We start from the raw sequence: 23,059 nt of genomic DNA, 5'->3' as shown, positions 1-23,059 counted from the left end.
GTAAAGAGAGAAGGGTATGGATTATATTTTGTGTTTCCTAGTCCTCTTTTGGAGAAGACAATAGTACTCCACTCCAGTACTCTTGCCTGGAATATCCCATGGACCAAGGAGCCTGGTGGGCTGCAGTCCATGGGGTCGCTAAGAGTCGGACACGACTGAGTGACTTCACTTTCACTTCTCACTTTCATGCATTGGAGAAGGAAATGGCAACCCACTCCAGTGTTCTTGCCTGGAGAATCCCAGGGATGGGGGAGCCTGGTGGGCTGCCGTCTATGGGGTCGCACAGAGTCAGACATGACTGAAGCGACTTAGCAGCAGCAGCAGCAGTGCTTTTTTGTGTTTTCAATTTGGTGTACTTGAAACTTTTTGTGGTTCATTTATCTCATGATTCTTGAGTTTCACTGGAAACTATATTCAGTCATTTATATTTTTCCTCTTTAAAAGTGGGAATGTATATAATAAGAATTGCTTTAGCTTGGAATGAAAATTCTCCAGGGAAAAAAGGTGATGTCATTAGCTGTTGCTGCAGCAATCAGTTTAAAGAACTTTAGATCTAAAAGACCCTTAATCAGTCTAATTTGAAACAGAAATGTGTTCTATGCTTTATAAATAATTGACTAAAACCAGAGCCATTAACAAATTAAATAAAGATTTTACTAATGCCAAAGAACTGGGCTATTAGCAAAATTACTCTTATGTCATAGTATTCAAAGATGTGCACTTGCTAAATAGAATTGATGTACTTTTTCAGAGTGTGCCAATAGTGAGAGCATTAGTTGAATGACATTTCAGTGTCCTCAATCTTGTACTGTTGTGTTATATATCCATGGTATGCAGAGGTGGAAAACAGGCTGAAAGATAATTCATTGATGTTTTCCCTCATCACCTTATAACTTGGATATGATGACCAGTTAAGGTATTTTGGCCAAGTCTGTGAGTCAAGGAATATAATTTTAAGTTTCATACCACCCTAGCAGTGATGCTATGTTGACTTTGGTAACTTGGATATGATGACTAGTTAGGTATTTTGGCCAAGTCTGTGAGTCAAGGAATATTGTTGTAAGTTTCATACCACCCTAGCAGTGATGTTATGTTGACTTTGGGAGCATCTAAACTTGAGGGTATAGGTTAGAGAGTATCCCTATGTTGCAATATTTGTAATGAAGCATTTATACCTCTTATGATGTCAGTACTGAATTGCACAGTGGTCATCTCTGAGATCCTGACCTTGTCTTTGTATGCTTATAGATGTTACAGCGTAGAATTCTTTCTCAGGGAGGCTAGTAGTAGTGGGGCTTCTTTGAAGCTTATTGCCTCCCCTTCTTGCCAATGACTAAAGGATGGCAAGGAAGTTGAAGATGTTCTCTGAATGCATCTATACGGTCCTCTGTTACAGCTTTTCGTATATTTCATCTGTCTGTTAAGAAAAAATGTTGTGTGTTGTTGTTCAGTTGCTCAGTCGTGTCTGACTCTTTGTGACCCCATGGACTGCAACACGCCAGGCTTCCCTGTCCTTCTCTATCTCCTGGAGTTTGCTCAAACTCATGTCCATTGAGTCGGTGATGCCATCCAGCCATCTTGTCCTCTGTTGTCCCCTTCCCCTTTTGCCTTCAATCTTTCCCAGCATCAGGGTCTTTTCCATTGAGTCAGTTCTTCCCATAAGGTGGCCAAAGTACTGGAGCTTCAGCTTCAGTGTCAGCCCTTCCAATGAATATTCAGGACTGATTTCCTTTAGGATTGACTGGTTTGATCTCCTTGCAGTAATAAATTATAATTTACATAGTAAAATCTATATCCTTTTAATTGTACTGTTCAGTGAATTTTGATAGAGGTATATCTATGATATCATTGTCATAATCAAAAGGCAGAGCTTTTACATCATTCTCAAAAGTTACTTCATGCTCCTTGGCAGTTCTTTCTTCCTCTAACCCTGGCCCCAGGAAACCACTGATTTGCTTGGTGATGTTTGTTGGATTTTTAATCCATGGAATCATATACATGTACTTCTCTCTGGCTTTTTCCAGTGAGTATGATTTTGAGGTTCATTCTTGTTGTTGAATGTGTTAATAGTTTGTTCTTTTTTTTAAATCGTGGGTTGGTATTTTTTATTGCATGGTATTCTATTATATGAATATATCACAATTTGTTATCCATTCACCTGTTGATGGTATTTGTACTGTTTTCAGTTTGGGGTTATTTTGAATAAATCTGTTAATATTCTCATACCTTTTTATGGGCATATATTTTCACTTTGCCTGAGTAATTTCTTAGGGATGGATTGACTGAGTTGTAGGGTCAGTGTGTATTTAACTATGAGGAAACTGCTAAAGAGTTTTCCAAAGAAGTTATGCTATTTTACATTCCAGCCAGCAATTTTTCACATCCTGGCCAACACTTGGTATTGCCATTCTTTAAAATTTTAACATTTTAATGGGATAAGGAGATTGAATATCTTTTAATTTGTTTATTGTGTTTATGTGTTTATTGGTTTATTTGTTTTCTTTTGTGAATTATGTATTACAATCTTTGCCTGTTTTTGTAGAGTTTTTTTTTGTCTTATTGTGGTAAGAATTCTTTATATAGTTTGCATACAAGTCCTTTGTCAGGTATATATATGTATTGTGAATATTTTATTAGTCTGTGGCTTACCTTTTTCTTAATGGTGACTTTTGAAGAACAGAATTTTTAGTTTTGATGAAGTCCAGTTTATAGCCTTTGTCTTTTATGGTTCATTCTTCTATGCTGCTGCTAAGTCGCTTCAGTCGTGTCCAACTCTGTGCGACCCCATAGACGGCAGCCCACCAGGCTCCCCCGTCCCTGGGACTCTCCAGGCAAGAACACTGGAGTGGGTTGCCATTTCCTTCTCCAATGCATGAAAGTGAAAAGTGAAAGTGAAGTCGCTCAGTCGTGTCTGACTCCTAGCAACCCCATGGACTGCAGCCCACCAGGCCCCTCCGTCCATGGGATTTTCCAGGCAAGAGTACTGGAGTGGGGTGCCATTGTCTTCTCTGTCATTCTTCTATGGCTGTCTCTAAAATCTTTGCCTGTCCTAAGATCACAAAGGTTTTCTTTTCATGTTTTCTTCCAGAAGTTTGATGGTTTTAGCATTTGCATTTAGGTCTGTGATCCATTTTGAGTTCATTTTTGTGTGTGGTGTTTGTTAGGTGTTAGTCGCTCAGTCACGTCCGACTTTTGTGATCCCACCAGGCTCCTTTGTCCATGGAACTCTCTAGGCAAAGATACTGGATTGGGTTGCCATTCCCTTCTCCAGGAGATCTTCCCCACCCAGGGATCGAGCCTGGTCTCCCACGCAGGCAGATTCTTTACTGTCTGAGCCACCAGGGAAGCCCATTTGTTAGGTAGAGGTTGTTTTTTGTTTTGTTTCTTGCAGATATCTAGTTGTTCCAGCATCATTTACCTTGGTGCTTTCATTAGAAGTCACTTCGTGAGTCTTTAGGTCTATCCTTTGCCTTTGTCTTTATTGCTGTAGCTTTATATTCTTCAAGTTAGGTAATATGATTCCTCCAAGTCTTTGAAAAAAAAATTGGTTTAACTCTTTTAGGTCATTTACATTTCCATTTAAAATTTAGAATCAACTTGTCAGTTTCTATTAAAAAAAAATTCCTGCTGGGAATTTAATTGGATTGCCCTAAATCTGTAGATCACTTTTGGAAGAACTGACATCTTAGCAATATTGAATCATTAAATTCATGAACATGGTATATCTCTCCATTTATTGATATCTTCTTTAATTTATTCAAGCAATGTTTGTAGTTTTCTAATGACCAGAATTTTCACAAATTTTGTTAAAGTTATCCTTACTATATAGACTGAATGTGTCTCTTCAAATTTCATATATTGAAACTTCACCCCCAACGTCATAGTATTAGAAGGTGGGGCTTTTGGGAATTAATTAGTTAATAGGAAGGGACGTAATCAGGGAGATTAATGCCCTTATAAAGAGAGAACTCCCTTGCCTCCTTCTGTCTTGTGAGGATACAACAAGAAGTCTGCAGTCTGGAAGAGGGGCCCTCACCCAACCTTCCTGGCACCCTTATCTTAGACTTCCAGGCTCCACAACTGTGGGAAATAAATGCTTGTTATTATTAAGCTATACTGTCTGTGGTATTTTGTTTTAGTGGCCTGAACAGACTAAGACACTGTGTATTTGCCTGATTTTGGTTGCTACTATAGATAGAATTGCATTTTTGTAATTTCCAGTTGTTTGTTTCTAGTATGTTGAAAACTGCTGATGTTTTATGTTAATCTTTTGCCATAACTTTCTTGAAATCAGCCATTAGTTTTAGTAGCTTTTTTGCAGATTACCTAAGATTTTTATGTACATGTTATGGCAAAGTTGTTTTTGCATATGCTTGTCTTCATCACATGGCCTGGAGCAGAGATTTTAGTTTGATGATTTTTATGTCCCCAGCATCTGTGATGGTATAAAGGTCAGGTTCATGCTCTTCTGATTTTCTCCTTTCTGGCTGCATCTTTTAGTCAGTCATACTCATTACTGTCTTCTCATTTCCACAACCTCTAAGTTTTGTATTGTGCGAGGACTCAGTCCCCAGTGCTCTTCTCTTATTCTTTTGTACTTGCCTGGCAATCACATTCAGGCTTCTGAGTTTAAAAACTATTTTCTAATAAAACATTTTTTTCTCCAGCCTATTTGATAATTTCATTGGATGTAGAATAGGCATCTCAAACTTAACTTTTAAAAAATAAACCGCTCTTCGGATCGTTCCTCTTGAAACTGTTCCTGTAGTTTTCCCGTCTCAGGTAATGGTTAAGTTTTTTTTTTTTTTAATTTGCACAGGTCAAAATGATCTCATTTTGCTATTATTATTTAAAAATGGATAGAAAACCAGGATGAAAGTATGGTTCTACTGAAAAGAAGCATAGGTTTCATCAACTTACAGAATTCACATAAAGATGGGAATCTTCTGAAAGCGACAGGCTTTTTTTCAAACTGTATGCTTGTTGAGTTAAGGCTGATATCTGATGTAGATAATAGTTAAGAAAACCACATATATAAAATGCTGGAGATTGATTTGTCTTAATGCCAAGGTATTATTTACTTTTAGCCATTAGGGATTGGAATTTACTTCATTAGTTTTTGAATTTTAGATATTCCTCTGGTTAGAACAAAAGGAGGAAAGCACTTCTATTCCTTCTGTTAAATTACTTGGTAATTTAATCCCCATTTACAATTTCATTGTATTTGCAAATTTGTTCTAAGTTCTAAACAAATAGATTTTTTTTTTTTGGAATCTGACTTTGTAAATTGGGCATTGCCAGCTTAAAGATGGGGAGTAAAACTTGGCATCTCCTGGAGGGCCTCCTAGTGACAGGTTGTTTAAAATGTTCCTGATTTGATTAATGGACCTAAATACCTGATTTGATTAATGGACCTAAATACCCTTCTTCATTTCTTCGACAGCGTTTTCTTTTGAAGGAAAAAGGTAAAAATTTGAGGTATAAACATCAGTGCCCCTATTGTTCACTGGTTTATAGTAATAGAACGTTTCCAATAAAATGTACTTCTAAATTGATGCTGTCGTCTTGTGTCCTTTGGCAGACTCTGTAGGTACATATATTGCTTAAGAAAATAAATCTCTTATTGATTGTAATGGAAATACTAGAAACTTCTCTATTTTAGACAAATGTAAAAGTACTCTGAATCTGTTATTTTAAAGGTTTAATTATATACACATTCATATACACATGCCATTATTGAGGGATCATAATTATGACCTCTTATACATTCATAAATTGATTTTCCCAGCAGGTATTGCTTTCTTGGTGATACAGGTTTATAAGGAGAAATGCTTCTAAAAGCTAACCTTATTAAGCAGATTACATTGAACTGAAAAATGCCCTTCTCCCCTGTATGAAAGATTTAGAAAAAGTTCTTATTTTATGTTTCATTCAATGTGTATAATTTTAGAAAACACAGAATAAACCAACTAGAATTTTTTTAAAGTGGGGAATTTCCTATAATTAGTCAGTAGATTGTATAGGAAGAAATCACTGAGGTTAAGAGAAGTGGTCAAGGAAATTGGGGAATAAGTATTTAGCTAAGCTTAAAAAATAGATTAATGTTCTTGTATTAAATGTTTAGTCAACTTCCAGTTTTTACATAAGTATAAATAATAATGTATAGTTTCTGTAATAAGCCATATATATATTGTATATGGAATATCTGCTTATAGTATTTACTAGTTATAAATGTGGATTATAGCAACAGAATATAGATAGTGCTTTCTCTTTTAGCAGTTACAGTTCTGTTTTTATGTATTTTCATGATTTATTATAGTAAACAGTAATTGTTTCATGAATACACACACACATAATTCCTAAAACTCATTTCAGTATTTCTGAGCAATATTTTTCCTACTTTAGATGGCCTGACCTGTTAGAGGTTTAGTGGGTAATAAAATCAATATGGAGGGTTTTTGAATTAGTATTTTAAAAGTGAAATTTAATAGAATATATGTATCATTGCTCTGGGTAAAAAATTGTCTTGTGACGCTTTTGTATATTTATATCAATTTGCAACATAAAAAAGTGTTTCTTACTATGTGATATGATCCAAGCAGAGGCTACTATTATAGGAAACCAGTAGTTAAAGTATGGTGATTAACTTTACGTTTTCATTTTAAGAGAGTAATTTTGACTGATTTTGCATGTACTTGGAATTGTGATTTACAAAGCAGTTACCAGAAGTTAAGCTTGGAGTTGTTACCTGGATGTTAGAGGGAGAATGAAGTCTTTATACCTATTTTGAACTGACATCTTAGTGACATTGTCAGATAATAAGTAATGTAAGCGAGATGCCTAAGAACTATCATTTAAACAGTTTTGGCATGGGTTAGAAAACATTAAAAATATTAGTGGCTCATTTTCCTTGTGTTTTATGTTATGTAGGTGACATTTCAATGTACAATGTTGATTAAGGTGGAAAGACCCTCAGATTTAAATTTGGATGTGAGATGTCTAATTATATTCAAATGATTCCTGGTATTTTAATGTACATATGTTCGATATACACAATACAGAATTTTCTTTTAAATAGAAGCAATGTAGTTTAGCTAACTTAAGTAAAAATTCAATCTAGATTTTGTTTCCTATGTAATTAAAATATTGATAACTTTCGTATTTGTTTCTTAGTTATGCGTCTCAGATGAATACTTAAAGTGTACTATAACATTTTCACCTTGATAAAAGGCTTTTGTTTTATTCATATTTATATCACCAGTGTCTATTATAGATCCAGAAAATAATATATGTTTTAACCAGTTTAAGAAATTTCTTCTTTCTTCAACTTTTCTTTGTCTTTTAGGACATTGATGTTTTTCAAGTGTACATTCCTCTTGTGTCTATCTTTATATTTTCTGTTAGTTTCTTCAGGATCAAATTTAGTTATACTTTGGCTAAAAATGTGAATGGTATTTGCAGGATATCACACCTGGAGGCACAGCTTGTCTGTTTGCCACTGCTTGGTGATGTTAATTTTGATCTCTTGGATTTAGATGTTTTGCTTTTTTTTCTACTGCATAATTATTTTTTTCTTTTGTACCTAAAAAGCAATTGTGGGCAAGAAGCTTTGTGACTATTCATTTCAAATCAGACCTTCTCCACTTAAATTTAGTATCCATTGATGATTTTTACTAGAATTAATTTTTGTAACTTTTGATTTTGATATAATTTCTGGCTTAGAGAAAAGTGGCAGTAGTAACAAGCATAAGGAGCCTCCATCTACTCTTCTCTTCCCCAGTTGTTTACTTTGACACATTTTATCTGTAAAATGGGGATAATAAGAGTAGTGCTGGTATTGTCTCCTAGTTTCACTGGAGAGATTTTGTTAGGTTTGTTTTTCTTATTGCTCTGTGTAACTGTAAAATATTAAAAAAAAAAATTGTAGTTCTCCTTTATTCCCTCTTCATTTGAGGTTTCTGGATACTGCTCTTTTTATATGAGATTTTATGTATGGGTGTGTGTATGTGCATATGTCTACATATGAGCGGCTTAGTGGCTGAACAACAACTACATATTTCTTTTTTTTAACTTTTTAAGTTACTGTTTCTTGTGGGCATGGGATGAATGCTTTTAAATCACAAAACAATAGAAAAGGCTCTAAAATTTAAGAAAGTCAGTCAACAATGTTTGTAGTTATGATGCTTTTATTTATTTATTTTTTTGGAAAAAATATAGCATTTAATGATCAACAGATACAAGACATGCACAGGAATAAATACAAGTAGCAAAAAACCAAATGAATTTTTTTTAAAATTATTTTTTAAAATATAAATTTATTTATTTTAATTGGGGGCTAATTACTTTACAATATTGTATTGGTTTTGCCATACATCAACATGAATCCACCATGGGTGTACACGTGTTCCCCATCCTGAACCCCCCTCCCACCTCCCTCCCCGTACCATCCCTTTGGGTCATCCCAGAGCACCAGCCCTGAGCATCCTGTATCATGCATCAAACCTGGACTGGCTATTCGTTTCATATATGATATTATACATGTTTCAATGCCATTCTCCCAAATCATCCCACCTTCTCCCTCTCCCATGTTATGATGCTTTTAAAATTACCTTTGCTGGTATTTTTTATTTGCTTCAGTTCAATTCAACATATAGAGTGTCTACTCTATTTAAAAGATACTATTAAAAATACTATAGGAAAAATTAGGTAATCAAAATGCCTTATATTTATAATGCTTTGGAGTTTCCAAAACAGTTTGAATATGCATTTTCTTATTTAGTATTGCCAATAACTCAGGAAAAAAGCAGATAATTCAGATAGATTTATTTCCACTTCCTATGAGGAAACTGAGATCTTGAAAGATTGTGACTTAATTATTAGGGCCACCTAGGTAGTGAGTAGTGGCTTAAGTATGAACTAAAGCATAAGCTTTAAGTTCAGTGATCTTAATTGCCCCATCCCACCTCTATGCAGTGACTAAGTATACATTCATTTGTGCAAAGACCTGACCATAGTGGGACCATATTTTAATTTATTCACTTAATATTTATCTTTGTCGTTTATCTTAAGTGCTTAAAGGACAGGTATACGATTAGTTAAATGAGATCAAAACAGTGTCTTATAGGTTCATATGAATACCTACAGGATGTTTTTCAATTAAGACTGTGTATCAAAATGCTTGGATATATGAGAGTAGTTGTGTCGTGTTTTTTCCTGTTATGTTGGAGAATCTATTGCCTGTAGATTCTGTTGAAAATAATTGTTGTTCAGTCTGCTAGGTTGTATATGAGTCTGTGTTTACCCCGTGGACTGTTGAAAATAGTAGTGAGCTGGTGTTAGAGACTGTTTTACTATAGTTAGTATTAAAAATCAGTACATTACGGATCCTTGCTTCATGTGTACCATTAAATTGATTTTTTTACTTATGGTATTATGGATTATGTCTCTGCAGTATCTTTGCTCTTTTTACCCATAACCTCTTAAAGGTTCAGTGCCAGGAAGAACAGAACTGTATCTTTATTTTCTCATCACATCCTCTCTCGAATAGATAATACTTTCATTGCTCTCTTTCCAATTTGGCTTTGAGTCATTGCTGTGATTCTAGCTGTTGAACAGTCTTTCAAGTTAGCAATTAGTATTCCAGTTAAGTAAAAATTGTTTTGAGTCTGCCATTCTTACCAGTGTAGCTGAGGTAGTTTCAGTAAATCAATGACTAGAGTCGAGTTGTCAGAGGTATATGACAATTGCATGTCACAAAACTACCCTAAGTATTGATACTTTGGATTTGCTGGAAATAAGATTTAAAACTTTATACTTACAGTTTTGATGTTGGAAAAATCAGTAATATGTCATGTTCAATAAAGCTGCATTTATGTTGCTTAATATTTTGAAACTTAAACTGCTTTAGTCTCTTTGCTGTCTTTGCCTTCCTGATTAAATTTTGCTGTTGTGTTAATTAATAAATTCAAAGGAAGTATTCTAATTAGTTTCTGTCATAACTGGGAACCATAGTAGGTTAGAATACTTTGGAAAGCATGATAACACCTGCTCACTAGTAAGTAGATATCAATTCTTTTTCTGGCTCTCTTCCCGTCTCACTAACTGTGTCTAAATGTGTGAACCTCTTACCATCTGGGCACTTCAGTTTCCCACTAAATTAAAAAAAAAAAGTTTTACCTTGTTCTACTTATTGCAAAGAGTTTTGAAAGATAATGGGAGGTCATTTAGAGTAGTTATCACATATATATGCTATAACTATTTTTAAACACCATTGGCTTTAAAATACACTGTTTTAAAATAGTAATTTACTGTTTAAAAACCATTGACTCCTTTAGTGTATTTCATTGCCTAGTCTCAGAACTTTTATTTTTAGAACAGAATGTATTTGAAGACCAGTTTTCGGCTTGAATTTGACAGGCATGGCATGAGGCCAATCTAACGAGCCCAAAGGGAGAATGTGCAGAGCGTGCAGGTTGAAGGAGCCCAGGAACTGACTTTCCGCAAAGTCCAGGCTATCCATGTTCATTCCTGCTGACTGGAGATTTGCTTTAAGTTGAGTGTTTTCTTCCTTCTGTACCATCTGATTCCAATCTACACTTGTCTTTTGTAGCTCGAGACGGTTGGATGGCAGCTTAACCTTCAGATGGCTCACTCTGCTGAAGCAAAACTAAAATCTCCTCAAGCTGTGTTACAGCTCGGAGTGAGCAATGAAGATTCGAAGGTGAGAAAGAGTATCCCATTGAAATGATGTATTTTGTTTCCTACGTCTTGTACTTTATTGTTGGCAGGGTCTTTGCTCTCTGGATTGAAAATTAAAAAATAATTTAATTAAAAGTAGACAAGGATTAACAAAATGACAGATCTTTATTTGTGCAAGTTTTGATGTCAGATTTACACTTCACTTTTTTTATTTGAGAAACCAGATTCGCTTACAAGGTGGTGTTCTTGTAAGAACATGTTATAACATATTCTTTTGAATTCTGCAATGGGAAAAAATTGGTGGTAGTCATAATAAAATTACAACTTTAATGTTTTAGGTATTTGTGAATATTTCTGGTTTTGTGTTTTAACCTGCATACATATGGCAGAGGGAGTATTGTTGTCCAGCCAATGCCTGGAATATGAAGGTGACCTGAATTGTGTTTGTGTATGTATAGTATGTTTGTGGCTATGTTTAAATCTCAGCTCTTACAAAATAGAGTTTTGGATTAGTTTTATACTGCATGGTGATTTCTTCCTTAGTATTAATTTCAGAAAACTTCAACATGTTATCAGAGGTTAAAGAGTTGCTATGGAATAGTTTTTATTGTTATAGCATTTAAAGAAATGTATATTTCACATGTCAACCAGAGCTATTTTTACATACATATATTTTTTACTATAATTGAGTATCCTTAATAGCGAGAAGAGGGAGTGACCTTTTTTCCTCAAATAAATGAAAATGTTCATTTTAAGACAAGTGAAATAGAGGTGAGAATGAGTTAGGAAGATATGAAGAAGAGATTATTATGACTGTATGTGATCGGATAATAATGAAAGAAATATTATTTATTGAAATAATGGGCATTGAAGGGTGTGTATATTATTATTTATTTGTTAGCACTTTCACTGTTTATTGGGTTGCCCAGAAAGTTCGTTTGGATTTTCCCAGATGAACTTTTTGGCCAACCTACTATTATGGATTGTATGTTTCTGTCTTTCGTAAGAACTGGCATAAGTGCCTATCTCTAGTTACATGTCAACAGAATTTTGAGGCATTTGAGTTGGATCTTAAGACACACAAGCACATACATACATAAAATTTGTTAATTTATTACAATGTTTCCAAAGAGTCATTTCATTTCACACATTTTCACCAGAAAATAACATAAACGTAACAATTAAGTGTTGAATTGACTGGTATGTTAAATATGCTCTGCAATTTAGTAGCTGTCTAACCTTGGGCAAGTTACCTAATCCTTATGAATTTTAGTTTCTTCATCTGTAAAATAGGAATAGTATTTTCTGCCTCACAGAGCTCTAAGGAAGATCAAATACTCATTGTTTGTGAAGTAAGTACATTATGTTCTATAAATGCTGGCCGCTGCCATCTTCATCATCATCACCACTAAAAGTTTTTTTGGGCTAATGAATAAATAAATCTCTTTGTTTTAAACCAAAGCTGTTACCAATTTTATTTCTTAAGGAAATTAACCTTTCCTCTTTTCTTTCAATCTTTCTCCCTTTTATTTCTTGATCATGTTTTTCATATGTGTGCTTAGTGGGCACAGGGAGGTAAAGGATGGCCTGGGAAGTCCTTTATTTTTTTTTCCCCCTGTGAACTAAGGAAAACATTCCTTTAGGTTTAGGGTACTAATCTGGAGCTCACTGGTACGGACTGGGACTGCTCCATGAGGGAAAACACGCACCTATACATTCACACACACATGTATGTGTTCTCCAATGTACCTTCACTTTATTTCTCATGACTCTTGTATGTGAAATCTGAGTAGCTATGTGGAATTTATAGGTTGGAAGGGTACTGTCTTTGACCCTCTATTGGGTATCTTTTAAACATCATCACTTTGGCAGGGATGGACTTTGGGATGCTTGACTTTGGATTGCTTTAGTCCTCCCAGCTTCTTTATTATGTCTTCAAAATGTGTCTGTGTCAGTTACATTTTTAGGCAGTAGGCATGAACGAGTAATGCTTCAAGTAAGAGAGTCAAGTTTTTAATTCATATTATTCAGGAAATTTCTACATATGTGAGATCCAACTCATTTGAGACATAGGCTTGAGTACATTTGTATTTTTCTGTTTGTTGCTGTTTTAAAATTTTGAACAGACATTTGATTACCCATAGGCTAAGTTGTAGGGAGAAGGCAATGGCACCCCACTCCAGTACTGTTGCCCGGAAAATCCCATGGATGGAGGAGCGTGGTAGGCTGCAGTCCATGGGGTCCCTAAGAGTCGGACACGACTGAGCGACTTCACTTTCACTTTCCACTTACATGCATTGGAGAAGGAAATGGCAACCCACTCCAGTGTTCTTGCCTGGAGAATCCCATGGACAGAGAAGCCTGGTAGGCTGCAGTCCGTGGGGTCGCACAGAGTCGGACACGACTGAAGTGACTTAGCAGCAGCAGGCTAAGTTGTAAAGAACCCTCCTGCCAGTGCAGGAGACCTAAGAGATGCTGGTTTGATCCCTGGGTCTGGAAGATCCCCTGGAGGAGGGCATGGCAACCCACTCCAGTATTCCTACCTGGAGAATCCCATGGAGCCTGGTGGGCTACAGTCCATAGGGTCACAAAGAGTCGAACACGACTGAAGCGACTTGGCACTCATACACATGCATGACTTATACAGCTAGAGAACGATTTTCATTAACAGGCGCCTGGGAAGAGAGCTGCAGCACACAAATATACAAGTTATTTTCTTTTTGTATGCAGATTTAAGTGAACCTCTTTGTCTGTATTGCCTGTCTCTCCTGTGGCATTTTTATGGATTTGGCCCCTATTCCTTATACCTTGTAAACAGTAGACATGTAATGGAAGGTACGGTTATGATCAACCTAGACGGAAACATGCCCTCTCCACGTGATGTGTGCCCCATCTCTAAAGGGACAGTGAGCTACCACACCACTGTGCCCTCCATGAACTGATGCTGGGAGGCTTTGCTTTTTCTCCATGTTTTTATGATCTCTCATTCTGTTCTTTTTTCTCTTCTGAAATGAGAATTCGGAAATTCTAGACAGGTTAGAATATTAGGTTAAAGGAACTATGAGTATGGAATGTGTTTTAAATACCAGATTGGTTAAAGGAAGGGAGAACTTTTATTAAAAGGAATATTGAAAGTTATCATTGGTTAGTGTATGATGCAGAGTATCATGAAGAACAAAGTTGTCGTGCTTAAGAAATTGTCATTTTTTTTTTTTAAACAGGAAACAGGTAAAATTCTTTCATATGTATGCTTTATAGTGTAGTTATTTTGAAAGTACACATTATTAAAATAATTCTGAGAGGATTAGAATCAGTGCAAATTATAAGAGAATATTTTGGTAGTATTTACTTTTAATCTGCTAAACTGAAAACTTACTGTAATTCAGTGTAAAGTGTGGTTTCTAAGAATCTCTCTCTTCTTCCCTTCCAACATACACATGAAAAGGGTAGCCTGCAGTGAAGTTTTAATTGCTATCACTTTAGATAACATTGTTGTACTGACCTCCTTTCTCTTAGAACATTTCTGTCTCAAGGCTTTCCTGTTTTGCTACTAATTTTATCATGGAAACTGGATGATCCTAGCTTTTCTTATAGTATGTTGATAGATATTCTAGTCGTTTTCAGTTAATTTTCATAGTGTTTGTCTATTGCATTTAGCAAAGTAAGATTATTTTCCTGTTCCACACATAGCTCAAAACAAGTTTTCTGAGTTTTTTGGCTTTTTTTTTTGGTTTATTTCATTAGGGGGCAGTAGAGCTCTTTGCTTACCTAATCTCTGGCACTCAAAATGTTATTTGAAATAACATTCAAAGTAATTTGTGAAGTCAGTAGTTGTGGGAAATGCTAAGTGTTTACATTTCTAATCTGTATATAACAATAGAGTTCTCTTGTTTCCATCAACAAAATTAGTGCCTGTTAATCAGATATGTACAGAACAAATAAATGAAATCATTATGATTTCAATGTTTGCTAATTTATATGTGATCATTTCCCAAAATGAAATTTATTAAAAAGCCTTCCACACTGTTGATTTTTTGGTTACCTTCTGTCACTTGTATTAATTTCTTTATGAGAGAAGAGAATACAATATTCCCAAAGATAGTTGAATGACTGTATTAGAGTATAACTAATTCCAGACTAGTCATAGACAGTTGAAATTTCTTTGTTTATAGAGAATAGCAATTTATACGTAACAGATCTGGTAATTTTGAATGGCATCAGCACTTTAACTTTGAATATCCTAAAAACACTAAAATATTTGAATTTTATTGTTAATCTTTCATTTTCCTCAGTAAATTTGCTGTTGAGAACAATCATATTTTGTTAATACAGCAATTCTAAATTCTTTCTGTACATCTTTTAAGAAAGAATCCTTGTGTTTCATTCTTTTTTTCTTCTTTATTTTGAAACAGCTGAGATAAAATCATATTGACAAGAAAGCTTTCTAGACTTTTATCTAACTGTTCAGTTGGATTGTGCTCACATTGTAGAAGGTTAATTATGATCTCCAGTGAACTTAGGACTTTTAATACTAATTTTAAAAATTAGAGGTCTTCATTCTTATTTGCAAAATGTATGACAAATTCTATTTAGATTGAGAAAAGGGGGAAAAGCCTTTTTTTAGTGCTTACTCTATGTAGATGTGGGCTTGCCTCTTTTAATATTTAAAACATGTCTTCCACGAATAAATTCTTATTATTATCTGTATTTTATAGATAGATGGAGAAATGGAGACATGTATAATTAATTTATTTTCCTAGATTATTCCTAACTAATAAGGCTTCCCTAGTAGCTCAGTTGGTAAAGTATACACCTACAATGCAGGAGACCTGGGTTAAATCCCTGGGTCAGGAAGATCCCCTGGAGAAGGAAATGGCAACTTACTTCAGTATCCTTGCTTGGGAAATGTCATGGACAGAGGAGCCTGGCAGGCTGTAGTCCACGGGATCACAAAGAGTGGGACATGACAGAGCGACTAACACACAATAAACAAAGTTGGGATTGGAAGCCAGGCAGTTTTATTTCTGAGTCTTATGCTATACTTATTGCTAGGATACTGTATCATTTTGCTTATTTAATAATTTAACACTTATCCTGTAATATGTATATATGTTTCAGGGTGTTGAGGGCTTTTCTAAAATGCAGTGATTGTTTTATTATTGTTGTTCTTCATGAAGCTATAGTTATGTGGATTCTAAATTTCCTTTGCATTTTCTTTTTATTTGATTAAGTTGAAACAATCTTACACTTAAGTCAATGAAAGACACTAATATATTCCTTTGTATAGTAAGTAAGGTTGTATGTTTTGATGTTATCCCAGTCAGTAGAGGCTGTAGGTATTGACAGACCTTACTGTAAGGGCTGTGTGACATCATTGATGTTGATGTGTTATGAGCAAAGAAATAGGGTATATCATTAAAAACACATCCTTAGCTGTGTATATATCAGGTTTTTCAGTAAGAGAAAAGCATATGTGGTTCAAATCATGAGCTGTTTGTATTAGAAGTTTATTTTGATTTCCTTAAGGACAGTGTTCATAGTGACTGATTTTGAAGGACCTTCAAATTTTTCTGAGCTGCTTTGATAAGCAGGTCTAAATTTTACAAATGCTGTATTTTTATTAATATATGTATAGTGAATATGTTTCAACATATTCTCTTGATAATTTAAGTTCATTTTTTCTCTGTTACAGTAGATGTACATATATTTATAACTGACATTTTGGAAAATATAGGAAAAAAGCCAGTTAAAATCATGTATAATTCTAGAACCCACTTCACTTTTCACCCATAGGCTTGTTATTTTTGCTGTATGACCTTCCAGTTGCTTTTTCTTATACCTTTGTTATGAGTGATTTTTAAAAAAAATAGTGATGCTTTCTTTTGGTTTGGGAAAAAGAATTGAAGTTTTGTTATTACTATTTAATACTAGATGTGGTATGAGAAGATAATCACTTTCATCAGTCAGAATTTTTTCCCTTTTTACACAGTATACTATCTTACGATCTGAAAAGTTACTCTGTAAAGTCTTGGGTATTTTACTCACTGATTTTGACCAGAAATTTATAAAATGAGCTTTGTCTAATGAGCAGGTTTGTATCAAGATACTAACTTTTATTTGTGTCATTTGGGATGGTTTTATTCAGGGTTCATAAAAATTTTGAGATCGGTCGGTGGTTTTACTTTTGACATGAAATGATTGATGAATATTGCTTATCTTTTTAAAAGATTTTTTGGGGTCTTTTTTAATTACCTAAGTTGTAATTGTTTATTGTGAAAATTTTAGAGATATAGAAAGAAAAACTCAGATTTACCACGACTATGCAGACGTCTTTTATTTCAGTTTTTGTTCAATAGATACTTTCTTTTGCAAGTCTTCTTTGATTTTCTATTCTGCTTTTTTCACTTAACTCTGTAACAGATCTTTTCCATATTCAAATGAATGAATGAATGAATGAATGAATGAATAAAGCATCTTTGGAATTTATGGTTATTCTTCAGAAGTATAATTGCTGGGTGAAGGGTCTAAATAAAAAAAAAAAAGATCTGACTATAATTAGATAATAGGCTTTTCATAATCATTTTAGGAGCATTTTAGGTTGCCTTTGAGAGATTTAAAATTTTCTAGAGAAAGGTATAACATTACTATCTCAAAAAGAAGTTCTTTGATAACTAGTTAATTTTTATACTTTGGATAATTTTAGGAGACCAGTGAAAGCCCAGGTATTTTTATAATATTATAGAGCCCTCTCATTTATAATTTCTTTATTCCAATAGTATACACATTAAACAAGCTTTTGTTATATGTGTTCTATATTATTAAATAACATGTGGAAGCAATCTTATGAAATATTCTAGCAGCTTAGAGAAAATAAAACAGCCCCTGTTTGGTAGACAATTGAACATGTACTTTGGAACAAAAAAAAAAGCTTGATTCTTTGAAATCATATTTACTTATTTAAATATTTCTAAGACTTTGTAGCTCTAGTTTTCTGATTCCTAATTTTGTTTTCTATCCTTTTTCATTGTGATGAATTTCTCAGTGATAGTATCCTTTAAGGTGTCATGTTTTCTAAATGAGAGCAATACAGAGATGTCTTTCCTCAATTTAGTGTTTTTTTTTTTTTTTGGCTTATTTTTAAGTTTCCTGATAATGTGACTTTCTAAAAGATCTTAAGTATTCAAGTATATTGAAGTATTCACATTATATGTGTACAACTCCTTGATATCACAAAATGAACCCCTTTGTATGTGTGTGAAGAGTGTGTATGTGTAACCCTTTATCTGTATTTTAGGCTGCCTCATGGAAAGTCCATATTTATCCATAATAAGACTTTCTAAGCTAGCAAAAATATTGTTTTAGACACTATATATCTTTGAGTGAAAACAAAGTATTAGTACAAAGAGTATGGTGATAGTTAGATAAAAATGTCTTGTAGGAGTAAATCCTTTTAAAAAAAGAATACCCCATTCATGCATTTCATAATTTAAAAAAAATCATCTTTTTACTGAAATTCTTTTCAAAAATTTTGTGAAATTCCAAAGTAGGGAAACAAATAGTATTACCCTCACTTGCCTTTCCTAGCTTCTGAACCTCTTTATTTTTTGAAATCCAGTGGCAATTGATAATTGTAGAATTCCTCAAATATAGTATGTTTGAGTACCTTTAAATTTTCTTTAAAATATTTTTATGGGTTAGAAATAATACTAATGTAAATGAGTGGCTTAAGTATTTTGAAATAAAAGTGTTAACAATGAATTAGACATCTAAACAAATAAAATGCTGGTAAGTTCAGTAAGTTAAATAAGCAAACTTCTAAAATATCTCAAATTCAATTCAAGAAACACTGTTAAACACATTTATTATTCATGGGATGGGCCTAGTGGTAAAGAATCTGCCTGCCAATACAGGAGAAAGCAGGAGACATGGGTTCGATTCCTGGGTTGGAAAGATCCCTGGAGGAGGAAATGGTAACCTGCTCCAGTATTCTTGCCTGGGAAATCCCATGGACAGAGGAGCCTGGTGTCCTGGAGCCCATAGTGTCGCAAAGAGCTGGACACGACTGAGCACCTGAACACGTACACACGCATGCATGGGATACTAGGCAAGGTATTTTTGATATAGACAGATTTTACTTTCCATCGTGGGGCTTACGGTCTAAAAGGGAGTGCATATTCTAAGCCTGTAAGTGTAAGTTTAGTGACTGTTACAAAGAGCAAATACTGAAACTGTGGAAACTGACAGGAAGGAGTTGGAGACTGCAACAGAAAGGGGAATTTGAGGTGGAGGAAGAACACATGAAAAAGGAGAGCCTTATCTTTTGGGCTTGTTGAGTATGAGATAGCTGAGAGATGCAGGTAGAGATTTTTGCATGGCAGTTGGTGAGGTAGGGGGCGGGTGATACATCAGAAATTGAACCTTGGAAATCATTGAGGTTTTGATTATAATTTCAGTTATGAGATGGAAGAGCTTAGTTGCTTAGGGAAGGAGTATAGAACCTTATGAATTCCCAAATTTAAAAGGCAAATAGAGCTGGAGGAGCTTTTCACAGTGATTGGGAAAGGAGCAGCCAGCAACTGAAGGGAGAGAGCAGTTCTTGGAGGGTGAATTACTTTACATGCTGTAATAGGTAAAAGAGAGAATGAAAGTTACTAATTTAACCCTCACAGCTGGGAATTAGGTACTAATATTTTTTCCTAGTTTGTAGATTGAGAACCTAGTCTCAGTGGTTAAATATCTTTCCCTAGATTGGAGACCCAGGTTCAGTCCCTGAGTTGGGAAGATCCCCTGGTGAAGGGAATGGCTACCCACTCCAATATCCTTCCCTGAAGAATTCCATGGACAGAGGAGCATGGCAGGCTACAGTCCATAGGGTCACAAAGAGTCGGACATGACTGAGCAACTGACTCTTTCACTTTCAGATTGGATTTTAAAAAGTGATGTAGGCAAGATTTGAACTTAGGTTCATCTGCCACAATAGCCTGAACTTACAGTCACTACATAGCAGTTAAAAAAAAAAATGAACTTAGCACCATAGGGGTCACTGGTGATCACCGTGTGGGGCAGGAGAAGGAGGTGTTTCAAGATGGAGGGCGATATTGAATACTATTCAGAGGTCAGAAAAGAAGAGCAGACATCTACATGACTGTTGGATTTGGTTAGATGGACTTCGCTGATAACCTTGACAATTGTAATCTCAGTAACAATTGAGAGGGAAAAGAATCCTGATTGGAATAAATTGAGGAAAGAAAATGAGATAAGAAAGTGAAAGCAAAATAGAATAGTCAGTGTAGAGGAATGTGGATTCAGTGGCAGAAGATATTAGAGAAGGTTTGTATGCCAGTGCCACATCTATTGGGGGAAAAATTGATGCTCCTGGACAGAGAAGGGTATGAGTTCCTTAAGAAAGTGAGAAGAGAACCAGAGCACAAATGGAATGGTTGGACTGTGATGAGAGTAGGAACATACTATTTGTTGTAACAGAAAAAACAGAGAGAATGGACCAGGTAGGTCGTTTTGGTGGTAGGAGAGAAAGCTGTAACTGATTGCTTCTGTTTTCTGAATGTAGTTATTTGTTGGGGGAGTGGATAGGTCTTGGAGTTTTGAGAACAGAGGAAAAGGTATGAAGTAGTTATTTTGGATCTTGGGAAAATGAACAACCTAGTTATTTTAGACTATTTCACTGTTACCTACCAGTGCTCATTGCCCATTTGAGCTTGTGACCATGAATTTGAAATGAGAACTGTTGGAAGGGTATACACTTTCCTTCATCCATTTTTAGTTGCTCTAGTGCAGATGTGAAGTAGGTAGATACTTAGGTTTAATCAGGGTTTCATCTTTGCCAAGTATATCAGATGAAGAGAGAAAGGGACAAAGGACTGACTTTGCATACAAGGGAGTGATTTTGGTGATGGACCATAGATTCTAAATCGGGTCAGTTGGAAAGTGAGGATTTGGTGTATGTTGGGGGTGACATGATGGCGAGTGAGAAATTGCCTGATGATACAACTGGAACCCTTGCCACACCCTCGTCAGAGTCATTTGGGGTACAGAGGACCCTCAGACGCCTTGGTTCCAGGATCATGCAGGAATTTTTTGTTTGAATCTTTAGACCTCTGAATAGTATTCAACACCGCCCTCCATCTTGAAACACCTCCTTCTCCTGCCCCACACGGTGATCACCAGTGACCCCCATTATGCTAAATTCATTAACATTAACTCAGCATCATCAGTTCTATGTTTTAATTCTAGAGCTGAATGGTGTTTTTGAGGATCTGAAGATAGTTGTTCAGTTAGTGCACAGAAAATAGCCAATTTCAGTCACCATATCATTTAATGGAGAATGGTATCCATAGGCAGTGGGAACATAACTAGGGCCATAGATGGAATAGGGTTGGTAGAGCAATTATTGTGTCACTTATCTCACCTCCTGCTACTAGCAAATACAGAGAGAATTAATATAATCTAATTTTTTACAAACCTTGATAATCTGCTTGTTTCAGGAAGGTTTGATCCCCATGTCTAATTAATGAGGTAACATATCATACACAGTTTTTAAAACATCATATTAAGCTTTTAAAAATTCTTTTGTTGGTGTTCTCTGGAGTTTACGTAAACTTTACGTATATTCTGTAACTGTGCTGTTAAAACTTCGGTGAAACTCTGTACGTTTGTTGTTGTTATTGTTGTGATTAGTTAACCAAAACATATAGCTGACAGATTACACATAATGGCTGAAGATGAAATGTAATAACAAGTAAATGTGTAGACAGAAATTCTTACTTATTAATTTCATCTTTAAAGGGCAATTTACCCAAACTTATTTTAGGGAATTTTAGTTTTATCTCTTTTTTTTTATTCCTTTGTATTTTGCTGGATTTACTTGAGTAATTTACATTGTAGAAAAATCAGAAAATGTAAGAAAATAAAATTCGTCTATAATTCTATCTAAAGATAATAATTTTGAATGACATACTTAATTGGCATATAGCTTTCCAAATCTATCAATTATAAAGTATTTCCCACCCCCTCATGGAATATTACATTATAAATATCTTTTTCAAGAGATGAAGTTTTAAATGGCTGTGGAATATTCTATTTTTTGGTAAATATGGTTTATTTTGTCTAGTAATTCTTTAGCAGTATATTTGCTTTAAAGCCATGTTTAAGCCGGTTGACAGATACTAATATATTGGCTGAAGTGAGGGAGGTAGATCATGGAAATGCTATCCATGTATTAGAGACCATTTTGATAGCTGCTACAGTATTTACTTTTTATTGCAGGATAAACTGTTTTTTCTAATAATCATGTTTCAACATATAGTTTAAGGTGCCTTTTAAAATTGTCTATGTGTGATTACTAACTGATGACGTTCTCAAATGAAGAGAATTTGCTTCCTCCTTTCCTTTCTTTTCCCCTCTTTCCCCTTCTTTCTTTCTTTCTTTTTTTTAATAAACAAGCAAAAGTGCAGTTTCTTTCAGAGTTACTCCATTTTATCTGAAGGAGTTCCAACCTATCCATCTTTAAAGGGCAATTTTATCCAAACTTAAAATACTGCCACTTCTTTGGTAAGGGCAATATAATAAGAGCTCTGAAAATCACCCTTTAATAACTATCAGCAATAAAACAAATAGAATTATTCATATGCAACTTTATTTATAGAATGAGCAAAGGCTGATGGAATTTTCCAGCAAAAAAGAGACCTTAAGTGGATTTGGCAATGGATTCTTAGATATAATCCCCAAAGCACAACAAAATAGATAAATTGGACTTCATCAGAATTAAAAATTTGTGCATCAAAAGACATTATGAAGAAAAAGGAAAGATAACCTAAAGAATGAGATAAAATATTTGCAAATTATATATCTGATAAAGAATTTCTATCTAGAATATGTGAAGAACTCCTAAAACTCACCAACAAAAAGATAAACAGCTCAAAGAATGGGCAAAGGACTTGCACAGACATTTCTCTAAAATAGGTATACTAATTGTCAACATGCACATGAAAAGATACTCAACATCGTTAGTCACTAGGGATACACAAAACAATGAGATATCACTTGACACCCATTAGGATGGCTATAACTAAAAAAATAAAATAAGTGTCGGTGATGATATGGAGAAATTAGGGCCCTCATATATCACTGGTGGAAATGTAAAGTGGTGCAGCCACTATGGCAAGTCGTTTGTTACTTCCTCATAAGTTTAAATATAGAATTATCAGATGACTCAGCAGCTTCACTCCTAGATATATACCCAGAAGAAGTGAAAACAAGATTCAAATAAGTACATCTATGTGCATGTTTATAGTAGTACATAATAGCATCCCAAAAGGTGGAAACAACTTAAATATGCCCATCA

At 34.7% G+C, this 23,059-nt stretch overlaps 1 protein-coding gene across 3 annotated transcripts in view; it reads left to right on the top strand.

Moving 5' to 3' along the window:
- Window positions 1-23,059, top strand: part of COMMD10 (COMM domain containing 10) — a 183,295-nt gene that overhangs the window by 18,734 nt on the left and 141,502 nt on the right. For all 3 annotated transcript variants that reach the window (XM_086410787.1, XM_086410788.1, XM_086410789.1), the window contains exon 5: window positions 10,610-10,720. In XM_086410787.1, the coding sequence (XP_086266913.1) occupies window positions 10,610-10,720 (111 nt within the window). The remainder of the gene's footprint in view (window positions 1-10,609; window positions 10,721-23,059) is intronic.

This window comes from Bos grunniens, chromosome 7 (genome assembly GCF_055505025.1).
Source record: "Bos grunniens cultivar Pamir isolate PY7600 chromosome 7, Bosgru_T2T1.0, whole genome shotgun sequence".
NCBI lineage: Eukaryota > Metazoa > Chordata > Mammalia > Artiodactyla > Bovidae > Bos > Bos grunniens.
Note: the sequence above shows the minus strand (reverse complement) of the source record. Positions and strands in the feature narration are given on the sequence as shown.